Here is a 12,490-nt window from a genome sequence, read left to right on the forward strand (position 1 = left end):
AAAATGAACTTGTGGGACTTCATCAAGATAAAAAGCTTCTGCACAGCCAAGGAAACAGTCAAAAAAACTAAGACGCAGCCCATGGAATGGGAGAAGATATTAACAAATGACACTACAGATAAAAGACTGGTATCCAAGATCTATAAAGGCCTTCTCAAACTCAATACACGAGAAACAAATAATCAAATTAAAAAAAAGGACAGAAGGCTTCGGCGGGGGGGAATGGGATAGGCTGGTGATGGGTAGTAAGGAGGGCACGTATTGCATGGTGCACTGGGTGTTATACGCAACTAATGAATCATGGAACTTTACAACAAATACCAGGGATGTACTGTATGGTGACTAACATAATAAAAAAATATTAAAAAAATAGAAATAAATAAAACACGTAGCAAAACCATAAAAAAAAAGAAGATATGAAGAGACACTTTCCCAATGAAGACATACAAATGGCTAACAGACACATGAAAAAACGTTCAAAATCATTAGCCATCAGGGAAATTCAAATCAAAACCACACTGAGATACCACCTTACGCTAGTTAGAATAGCAAAAATGGACAAGACAGGAAACAACAAATGTTGGAGAGGATGTGGAGAAAGGGGAACCCTCTTACACTGTTGGTGGGAATGCAAGTTGGTATAGCCACTTTGGAAAACAGTGTGGAGGTCCCTCAAAAAGTTAAAAATAGAGCTACCCTATAACCCAGCAACTGCACTACTGGGTATTTACCCCAAAGATACCGACACAATGAAAAGAAGGGCCATATGCAACCCAATGTTCATAGCAGCATTGTTCCCAATAGCTAAATTGTGGAAGGAGCCGAGATGCCCTTCAACAGATGAATGGATAAAGATGATGTGGTCCATATATACAATGGAATATTACTCACCCATCAGAAAGAAAGATTACCCAACATTTGCAGCAACATGGACGGGACTGGAGGAGATTATGCTAAGTGAAATAAGTCAAGCAGAGAAAGACAATTATATGGTTTCACTCATTTATGGAACATAAGAAATAGCAGGGAGATCGGTAGAAGAAGGGAGGGAAGAATGAAGAGGGAGTAATCAGAAGGGGGAATGAACCACAAGATACTATGGACTCTGGGAAACAAACTGAGGGCTTCAGAGGGGAGGGGGGTGGGGGATTGGGATAGGCCAGTGATGGGTATTAAGGAGGACACGTATTGCGGAGCACTGGGTGTTATATGCAAACAATGAATCATGGAACACTACGTCAAAAACTAAGGATGTACTGTATGGTGACTAACATAATAAAAAGTTTTTTTAAAAATGGGCAGAGGACCTGACTAGGCATTTTCCAAAAAAGACACACAGATGGCCAACAGACACATGAAAAGATGCTCAACATCACGCATCATCAGGGAAATGCAAATCAAAACCACAGGGAGGTATCACCTCATACCTGTCAGAATGGCCCAAATCACAAACACAAGGAATAGCAAGTGTTGGCGAGGATGTGGAGAAAAAAGAGCCTTTGTGCACCATTGGTGGAAATGCAAACTAGTAGAACCACACAGTATGGAGGTTCCTCAAAAAATTAAAAATAAAAATATCATATGATCCAGGGGCGCCTGGGTGGCGCAGTCGTTAAGCGTCTGCCTTTGGCTCAGGGCGTGATCCCAGCATTCTGGGATCAAGCCCCACATGAGGCTTCTCCACTAGGGGCCTGCTTCTTCCTCTCCCACTCCCCCTGCTTGTGTTCCCTCTCTCGCTGGCTGTCTCTGTCAAATAAATAAATAAAATCTTAAAAAAAAAATCATATGATCCAATAATTCCACTATGGTATTTACCAAAAGAAAATGAAAACACTAATTCAAAAAGATATACGCACTCCTACATTTATTGCAGCATTATTTACAATAGCCAAGATATGGAAGCAGCCCAAGTGTCCATCAATAGATAACTGGATAAAGAAGAGGTGGTGGATACATATACAATGGAATATTACTCAGCCATAAAAATGAATCATGCCATTTGCAAAAAGATTGGATTGAACTAGAGAGTATAATGCTAAGCGAAATAAGTTAGAGAAAGACAAATACTGCATGATTTCGTTCATATGTGGAAGTTAAGAAACAAATGAACAAAGGAAAAAGAGAACCCAAAAAACAGACTCTCAGCTATAGAGAACAAATTGATAGTTACCAGAGGGGAGGGGGGAGGGGGATGACCGGGAAGGGGGTTAAGAATGCAGTTATCATCAGGAGCACTCAGTAATGTACAGAATTACTTTATCACAATCATATTGTGCAGCTGAAAGTAATTTAACTGTATGTTAACTATACTGGAATTAAAATTAAAAACTTACTTTAAAAAAAAAGATGTGGTACACACACACACACACACACAATGGAATATACTACACAGCCATAAAAAGGGATGAGACTGTGCCACTTGAGACAACATGAATGGACCCAGAGGGTATTATGCTAAGTGAGTAAGTCAGAGTGAGAAAGACAAATACCATATGATTTCATTCATATGTGGAATCTAAAAAATAAAACAAATGAATAACAAAAAGTAGAATCAGACCTATAAAGAACAAACATGGGTGCCAGAGGGGAGGTGGGTAGCAGATGGGCAAAATGTGTGAAGGGGTGGGAGATACAAGATTCCAGTTATGGAATAAGTAAGTCATGGGAATAAAAGGCACAGAATAAGAAATATTATCAATGATACTGTAATAGTGATGTACAGTGACAGGTGGCAGCTATACTGTAGTCAAAGCAGCATAAACTTGTGGAAACACTATGTTGTACACCTGAAACTAATGTAACATTGTGTGTCTATACTAAAAAACAAAACAAAACATGAAATACGTCAAATAATTGATAAATATTTTCTGAGACCTTAGAATGTGCTAGGTGTTGTAGAGATTCAAGAAGAGTTGAGGTTTCTAACTCTCGAGGAACTTAGAATAAAGACCTCTGATGATGCCAGCTGCTTGGTGTAAGCTAGCTAAAAGCAGGGGCAGTCCTAAAAGACTGTATACACTCTTCAAACCTAAGAGTCTCCATAGCATGGACTTGGAGCACAGATGGTCTGTACATAGTCTCTTTATAGAAAACTAATTTCAAAACAACGGGAAGCACACTCTCTGAGCTTCAGAAAAACAAAAGTTTGTTCTTCTTAAAATGTCAGCAGATCTCAATGATTAAGCAGTTGAAGACTCCAACGAGCAAAATGTCAATGTGTTTTGAAGCCAAATCTAGCCTGGGATAGCTCTGCCCGATGAAAGGTCTCAGGCAAAGTATCTGGGAGAAGATTTTTTTTAAAAAAGGGAGGTGGGGGCGGTGAGATCAAGAACTGATAAAGACACAAAGTAGTGAGAATAATGAGCTGTAAAGAATTACAAAAGTTCAGAAACTCTGATCTCTTTCTTCCTTACAATTTCTCAGTATTCTTGGCAGAGATGAAGGAGCTGGAGGTACCACCATGATTGATGTGTAGGGAAAAGACAAGAGCACTTCAATTACTGATTAGGAGGGAGAACCAATTCTACCCAAAGAACAAGAACACCATCTAAAGCATGTCAAACCGTTGGCCTGCAACCAAACACTGCCATAGGGTGTAGTCTCCCTTCCCACCTGGGTAGCAAAAAGCTGCAGATGAACAGCCTGCTGGACTATTTTGTGCACCATATGTCTCTTCTGCTAGAAATCGCCTTTAAAAAGTAAAATTTCAAAAATTATCCAATTTGGATGAAGAATGGCATCAAAAGAGCTGTGATGATTTTAAAACACATCCATAATTCTTTGACATTCCTCCCATCAACAAGGAAAGTCTAATTTCTCTCCCCTTGAACATGGGTTATTCGAGTGGCTTGCTTTCAATGAACAGAATGAGACAAGAATGAGACACTGAATGAATTCCAAGGCTCGGTCATAAAAAAACTTCATAGCTTTTGAGATACTAGCTTTTGAAAGCCAGCCACCATGCTGTGAGGAAGCAGAGGCCACGTGGTGAAGCCATGTGTACGTGTTCTGGCCAACAGCCAGCATCAACTGCTAGATATGTGAGAAAGCCTTTGCAATGCCTCCAGTCCCAACCACCATCTGACGGCCAACGCATGAAGAACCCTGCGTAGCTGAAGAACTGTCTGGCTGAGCCCAGTCAACCTCCAGAACCATAAGAGAAAAGAATAATAATTGATATTCTTTTATATTGCTAAGTTGGGGATGATTTGTTCTACCACAATAACTAGAACAAAAGATCCCAACTAATTTGCTCTTTACAGTGATTCTCTATGATCTTCTTCTTCTCTTCCAGAAATAAACAATCCTGCTTATGCTGGGGTTAGGCGCTGAGGACACAATGGCTGCCATCAACCAGACCACAAGGACCAAAATGGATACAGGTGCCAGACTCCTTAGGCCTCACCGCTGCGGGATTCACTTCTTCTTGGAGGCTAAAAGAAGAGTCATGGTCTCAGTAAAAAATCTCCACAGCAGATAAAGCTCAGGGGCCACTGAGAATCCTGTGTTGGGCACTGAAAGAACACCGGGGACAGGTGCTGTCAGCACAGTCCCGATCTTGCGGCTGTCGAGGCCCTCTAACTGGAGAAGGTCCCTCTCCTACCATGCCAGCAGAAGGCAAGAACTTTTAACTACTTACTTGCATGTACTCTTCACCTGTAACTATAAACTTGCGGGGCTTTGAAATCCTCCCCTGTGTAAGGCTCTCCAAATTATCTCAAGTTCCTCATCAGGCAAGCCTAAAATTCAGTTAGAGGAGGCTAACGTGTCCAAAATAAGGAAGAAGGAAATCTCACAATCCAAAAACCAAAGGTGAAAGCAAAGCTAGCCAGACAAAAGGGACCTATACCGAGGGAGGAAAGCGTGGGCGGAGAGCGGCTGTGTGAAGCAGGGCCTCCCAGGCAGGGCCTCCCAACTTGATTCCAAAGCTCCAAACAGGCCCTGGTGCTCAGGAGGCCAACTCCAACGTCCTAGAGAGGCATTTCCCACACCAGACTCCTACAGCCCAACATTCTCACCACACTTAGGAAGGAACCCACCATTGAGCTAGCAATTGATTGCAACACTCTCCCTTCACTCCACTCTGGGGAATCGGAGTAGGCATTACACCCACCCACATATCGAGCTATTTTATACAAGCAGCAATTATATCATGCTTCAAAGAAGGTATGTAATATGAGACGGCCATAGAGTAACAAATGTGTCTGGTTTAAAAAGTGATATTGCTGCACGTATTGCATGGTGCACTGGGTGTTATACGCAACTAATGAAGCATCAAACTTTACATCAGAATCAGGGGATGTACTGTATGGTGATTAACATAATATAATAAAATAAAATTAATTATAAAAAAAAAAAAAAAATAAAAAAAAAAAATAAAAAGTGATATTGCTAACTAGTTTAGACCCCATATCCTGGGAGTCAGAGAAAGCTTTATAAAGTTAGTCAGACACTGACGTGGCAAACTCAGGGAGAGGAAGGCACGGCTTTGGCACCAGCTGTGTACAAGGGGAGACCAGAAGATTGTAAGATCTTCTGCCTGGGTCCTGTCCCGGACTAAGGGGTTCTGGTTCTCTAGGCCTCTCATAATGCAGAGAAACAGTCTATGGGAAAAGAATGAATGTACTTTGGGGTTGCCATTCACCCAAATGGGCTAACTGCATTTAGCCCTGTTTACAGAGTCATGCTCCACTGGCCTAACAGTAGAGGCCTTGCTTGTCTTCCAACAATTTCAACAGAAAACAAGCCTTTTCCTGTATTCACAGATACTCAGAATTGCTAAATTTGTACCAGTCACAATTACTGACGAATGAAGATTATTTTTGTTCTAATAATCTTTAGGCTGCTTTCTCCTGGAGTTGAGTCTGCACTGAGTAGGATATTTTTAGTATTCAAACTATCCAGGTTGCTTCCCTTTCAGACAGCAGAGACCCAACCTAGGCTACAATACCAAGGAATGTCAGCAAATTAAATCAAGTAAGCTATGGGCAAATCCATACGTCAACACGGATTGCAAGGCAAAGGAACCATACATGCTCCATTCCTCCGTCCTGCTTTTGGGGCAAGCCCCTGTATTCTGGTCACACTGAAGCAGGGTGACCACACATCTTGATTTGCCCAGGACAGGGCTCCTTTTTATTTCCAAAAGCACTCTGATTTGGATGATCTCTTACAGATCACTTTACCTAAAAGCCAATTTAAGCCAGTGAAAGAGGTAAATTAAATTTTTGACTAACCCTCAGGGACCTCATCCAAAGGGCTTCTTTTTATGTTTCCACTTGTGCTCATGATTTTTTCTCCTTTAATTATCTACGTGATTCTGCCCTCTCTATCACCGGTACAAATCCTTTTCCTCTATGCCTCAGCTCAAGAGCCATATCCTTCAAGAAGCTTCTCAGTATACCCTGACCTCCACAGATCTCTCCTTTCTTGGAAGTTCTAGCACACAACCTGGCACCTCCTATGGTCTTAATATTATTTTCAAATTGTTTTTTGCATGTGTGACCACACAAGTTATAAGTTATTTAAGGGCAAAAATCTGTGTCTAATTACTTCTTTTACATCCTTTAAAAAATCCAGCTACGTGACAAGGACATAATATCTTCTGATTTTCAAACCTGCCTAACCAGCTGGCTCTGAGATCTAAGACTCCAGGTGCCTCCTACTGCTGACTCCCTTCTCTCACAGCACCCTGTACTTTTCCTTTAAAGCACCCAACGCAGATGGTAATTATATATTGATTGGTATGCTTATTTGTTTAATGCCAAGGTCCAAGCAGACAAGGAATTTGTGTGCACTGTTCATCACTATATACCTAAGATCCATCACAGTGCCTGGCAGTACTCAAAAAAAATATCTGATTGGATGCATGTCAGATGGATAGACAGACAGATAGATAATGGAATAGAGAAAAAAATCACCTCAAAGTGAACTATTAAGGAAGCAGATTTAAGTTTTAGGGCCTTNTCATAGCGGAAGAGCCTGATGTGGGGCTCAATCCCATAACGCCGGGATCACGCCCTGAGCCGAAGGCAGACATTTAACTGCTGTGCCACCCAGGCGCCCCCGGCTTCCATTTCTAAAAGATCATGTCATGGGCTTATTAAAACCTTCTCCTTTCCTCAGAAGGAGCTTGAGAGTAATTAGGGCTGCAGCTCCATCCAGTCTAGGGTCTAAGAATGAGCGACCATCTCGTGCAGATGGTACCATATTTCTCCGTTAGAGAAATTGCTGAAGTTGAAAAACCACTGTCTCAAGAAGACAGAAAATGCGACAACCCCAGTCAATAGGTTGGAAGGCATTCCAGAGTCAAGCTCCCAAGAGCATTTCATGCACCACCTCAGAGTGGTATCTCTGAGGTACACAGCCTCTGACAGTACATCCAACTTAACCAACCCAAGTCCACAACATGAGATGTCACGGTGCTGACAGCTACAAACTGCTGTGGCAAGACTGGGCTGTGGAATTCCACTGTTCTTGCAGCTACATCGATATATACTAGGAAATGCTGAGGAAGGCAAAGAAACTCAGCATAATTTTGGAACCCTAGGCTGCCTGCTAATTAATTGAAAAGCCTGACATTTATACAATGTTTTAGAATTTAAAAACACCTTCATATTTCCACTCTCATTGAATCCTTACAACATTCCCATGAAGTAGATAAAATATTATCTCTGTTCTAGTGTGGAAATCTGGGAAGCAGAGAAGAATAACCAGCAAGTTGCCAGGATTCAATGCACGCATCTTCTGACCCCTTGCTCTCTTCTCTGTACTCTGTACACCTTCCAGTGAACTGTTCTTAAACCAGCAGATTTTTTCTTTCTCAGCATATGGTCATGAAGAGAATGCCAATTTATGGGAAACGAGTAAAATTTACAGGAAGTGAAAAACCTCTGAAAGCATTCTCCACTAACCTCCCTCCCTCCCCCTGCACTAGAGGTATACAGAGAGGGCGGAGGGGAAATGAAGCAGCAGTGGGGACCAACAGGACAAACAGGACATAAAATGAGGTAAGTTTAGGGTCCTTTGCTCCAGGAAGTTCTGCTCAAACTTGCAAAAGCTTCTGCTCAGGGACCAGTCCTGCTAGAGAAAGCAATCCACAACACTTCTGATACAGCAAAGGAGAATGTTAAAAGCTTGATACAGGCCACTGTGAAAGTCGTGGGATTCCAGAGAAATTCTGGCCGGATCTTCCTGACACACTGCATCTCCTGAGTCTACCCCTCCTCTGCAGCTGAGTTCACTCTCTCACTGCCTCTCATCTAGCCAACAGAATCATCTCCTAACTTGTTTCTATGCCTCCAACTTTCCCTCCTTTCACTCCACCTCCCACGCGATCACCAATGCAATCCTCTGATGTCACCTCCTCTTGGGATTTTCCTCGGCCCCTCCCATCTTAGCCTTTTTGGAATTGCCCCATTCCTCCTGTGCTTCGATAGCACCTCCCCAGACGGTGTTTCTCCCCAGATATAGCACAAACTCCCCTAGGCAGTGGTCTTGTCTGCACACAGTCTAAAGTCTTAGATGTAGAAGATGCTCGATAAATGTTGACCACATTGAGCCCATTATGCTTTATTTCTGGCCTTAACATCTCTAGCTTGTTGGGGAAGCAGAAGGCTCAGTGGGGACCAGCAAGCAGCATCTCTGGAAAGGATGGCAGAGGAGACTGAACACAGAGGAGGCACCACACTCGTGTGGCTGTACAAGGATCTCCCGTCACTCTCTGCTCACCGCAAGGCAAGTGGGAAGGTGACCAATACCTTCTGCTCTTTCCTCAAGAGCTTTCAAATTCTCACATAGGAACTGTACAAGCATGCTTCTTTGCCTTGTCCCGAAGGCTCTGTTTACGTGCACAAGCTGCGGTTCTAGGGGGCCGCCAAAAGGGGAAATGGGTAGATGGGCAGCCCTTCTCATTTCAACCCCTCAAAACCAAAAGGGGGAAAAAAAGTCACCTTAAAATTACTCCCTTGCCCCATTTGCTATTAACAGAGTTTATTCTGCAGTCAATGTCAGTATTTGTGAACCACTCAGTTTTCCTTTGCTAACAGGAAGGTTGCTCGGGATCTGCTGTCCCGTCAGACTGGAGATCTTCCCAGGGCCAAGTCTCATGTTGTCACAGTTTTCTCAACTCAAAATAGAAGGCCCAGGAGTGACCTACCCCAAGTACTGTACCAAATAACAATAACTAAGAACATGTGTGATGCAGAGAGCTTCACACCATCACCGCTGCTTCACCTGCAGCTCTCTCCTATTACCGGTCCAATCTGACCACGTGTGACTATCAATCCACCATTCCACCACTTCTTGTGGCCCTCCACTCCCTCAGTGCCCCCCCCACCTCTCCTCACCCAACTTACGGCCATGACCACTCTCCTCCATAAACAACTCCCTTGCCCCCTTCATGCTTTGTTGAACTTTCTTGGCCTAAAGCCAACCCTGCACACAAAAATGGGTGCATAAATGTTCGTAGCAGCATTATTCACAATCGCCAAAAAGTAGAGATAACCCAAGTATCCATCAACTGGGGGAGAGGTAAACAAAATGCTTATATCCATACAATGGAATAGTACTCAACAACAAAAAAGGACACTGACTGATACACGCTATAACGTGAATGAACCTCCAAAACATGTGAAGTGAAAGAAACCAGAAACAGAACCCCCACGTTATATAATTCCATTTATATACACACAACTTGGTAAATCTACTAATAATTATTGAATTGTATACTTAAAATGGGTGGATTCCATGGTATGTAAATTATACTTCTATGAATTTGTTTTAAAAAATTTAAAAAGCAACTCTGGTTAAATTCACCTGTTCTGTGATTCAGCACTGTGGCTATCTCTATAGCTGGAGAAGAAAAAAGCAACCACACTGGCCCTACTTAAAACTCAGGTAGGTTCTTGATCCTGTCTTCCAATCATACCGTATTTGTCGAGCTCCTTTTGTCTCCTACTCTCAATTATTTCTCTCTCCTCAATTCTCCAACACCTCATCCCCAAATAGTCCCTTCTCATCTGAGAATCCTACTTCCTGCTTCACTGAGAAAACAGAGGCCATGAGAGGAGAACTTCCAGACATCCATTATCACACCGACCTGCTGCTGGTTCCTATTCTGCTCTATCTAGCAGGTATGTGTGGCTATTTAAATTAAGATTAAATAAAATTAAAATTCAGTTCCTCATGCACAGTAGTCACATTTCAAATGCTCAATAGCTACATGCGGCTCGTGCTCCTGCATTGGACAGTGCAGATCCAGGACCTCTTCATCACTGCAGAGAGATGATCTAGCTACTTCCCGTCTAGCCAAAACATCTCCTCTACTCACAGGTACATTTCCTCTCACCCACCTCAAGGGCACTGCTCCAGCAATTCCTTCCTTTTTCCTACATGATCAGTTTTCAGCTAAGAGATCATTTCCTTCAGTACACAAACATGATTGTTATTGAAATAGATAAAAGATAATGGCATTCTCAACAGAAACAAGAAATAATGAATCTGTGACATGATAAAGGTGTTAGCTGATGCTACTGTCGTAATCATATGGCAATACATGAACATATCAAACCAATATGTGTACACCTTAAACTTACAAAATGTATATGGTAATTTTTTAAAAAGATAATGGTAACAATTGCATTAACACTAAATATAATTAATGCCACTGAACTGTACACTTAAGATAGTTAAAATGGCAAATTCTTTTTAAGATTTTATTTATTTGACAGAGAAAGATTGAGAGTACGCATGCACACAAGCAGGGGGAGCAAGAGAGGGAGAAGCAGACTCCCCACCAAGTAGGGAACCCAACATGGGGCTCAAACCCAGGACCCTGGGATCACGACCCAAACCGAAGGCAGACACTCAACTGACTGAGCCACCAAGGGACCCATAAAATGGCAAATTCTATGATATATATATATATATCTCTCATATATATATATTATACACACACACACACATATATGTATATGTATATTGTATAGATACTACCACAATTAAAAAAAGACTTAAAGGACAAAATCTTATCATCACTTTCCCTACAGTACCCACTACCAGCTATGGCTCTATTTCTCTGCTTCCCTTCAGAGCAAAACTCTTCAGAAGACTTCTCTATATTTGCCATCTCCAATTCCACTTTTGCTCTCATCCCCCTCATCTCTCAAATCGCCATGCCCCTACCACTCCACCGAAATTGCTTTTATCAACTGCCTAACCCAATGAACAGTTGTTCTTATTCAACTTTATTTATCAGCAGCTTCTGAGCACTCCCTCCTCCTAAAAACATCTTCTTCCCTGTTTCTGAGTCCTAGACCTGCCTCTCAGGACCTGATCCTCTACCTTTCGCTCTGTCTGGACTCTGATCCCCAGGCCTCCCTGGACCTCTACCCACAAATAACTTGACTCCTCCAACTCAACCCCATTACTCCTTCACCTGAGGGTCCTGACTCCTCTCTTGTCATTAGTTCTCAGGCCCTTCTCAAGAGCCAGACAAGCCCTGGTCTTTTTGGTCCCTCTATTTAAGATCAAGTAAGGCCTGTCCCTTCCTTGACTGAGCCTTGTTCCTAAAAATAATGGATATGAAATTCCAGCTCCTTTAAGGACACAATCTTCCTAACAGTGTTATAATACTCTCAGTAGGACAGTTGAAGTTGATTGCCAAAAGTAATCCATGTCAAACACTTATTTGCATTGCCTCCAGTGGATCTGTTTTAGTTAGATTCTTTTATTTGGATGATACCTGAGTGAACTTTGCATTCAGTGCCTAGAAAAAGAGAGCACTCTTTTAGATTTCTCAGGACACTGGACAAGAACAGAAGATGTGTTTGGGCCCAAATGAAAATCAAAGGAAATGATGGCTATTACAGTCAGCCCAGGACTGGAAGTTATTCAACCAAGATTCTAATTTTCACCCTTACTAGTCCTAGCACATCTCTAGCTACATACCTAGAAGCATCAAGGAAGGGTCTGTAGGCCAAGCTGATCCATTCTTCTCTATTTGATGAGTATTTCGGCTCCCGGGGTGTTTCTCTCATGGTGTCCAAATCCACTAAATAATGGCATTTACTGATGTCAATCTGCAATGGAGAAAGGCCAGCACTTCATCAGTAATTGCAAAGGTCCTTTCAGGATAAAGAACATCAATTACAATCCTAAAAACTCCCACAGCGTTTCAGAAACACAAACCTCCAAGTCCTTGGACAATATTACCTGTGCTTTCTCCCCTCAGAGAAGTGTTGGGTGCTGGGGTACTAATTAGGCTCCCAGTTACAGGAGACAGACATGTACCCATCTAGCCAAATACACATGTAAGCTTTGGGAGTTCTGACTCTAGTTCAGGTATTAAGTTCCTCTGGCCTCACAGACACTTCTGAAGCTAGCATAAGTCCACAACCTACTCAAAAAACTCTCTTCTTCTGCTATTATTCCCTTCCCTTCCAATCTACCACCTCTTATCTCAGAGACTGAAAGGGCATCACCTAACCAC

At 42.3% G+C, this 12,490-nt stretch overlaps 1 protein-coding gene across 10 annotated transcripts in view; it reads right to left on the reverse strand.

Annotated features, from left to right (window-relative positions):
• The window catches only part of ALG9 (ALG9 alpha-1,2-mannosyltransferase), a 104,971-nt gene that overhangs the window by 27,586 nt on the left and 64,895 nt on the right, over positions 1-12,490 (reverse strand). For 8 of the 10 annotated variants that reach the window (XR_004627004.1, XR_004627005.1, XR_004627001.1 and 5 more), the window contains one exon: positions 11,950-12,080. The exons of the other annotated variants lie outside the window; for them this stretch is intronic. Coding sequence is in view for 2 of the 8 variants with exons in the window: in XM_034665738.1 (XP_034521629.1) it covers positions 11,950-12,080 (131 nt within the window). In the remaining 6 variants the exon portion in view is untranslated. The remainder of the gene's footprint in view (positions 1-11,949; positions 12,081-12,490) is intronic. 10 annotated transcript variants of the gene reach the window in all.

This window comes from Ailuropoda melanoleuca, chromosome 8 (genome assembly GCF_002007445.2).
Source record: "Ailuropoda melanoleuca isolate Jingjing chromosome 8, ASM200744v2, whole genome shotgun sequence".
NCBI classification, from domain to species: Eukaryota; Metazoa; Chordata; class Mammalia; order Carnivora; family Ursidae; genus Ailuropoda; species Ailuropoda melanoleuca.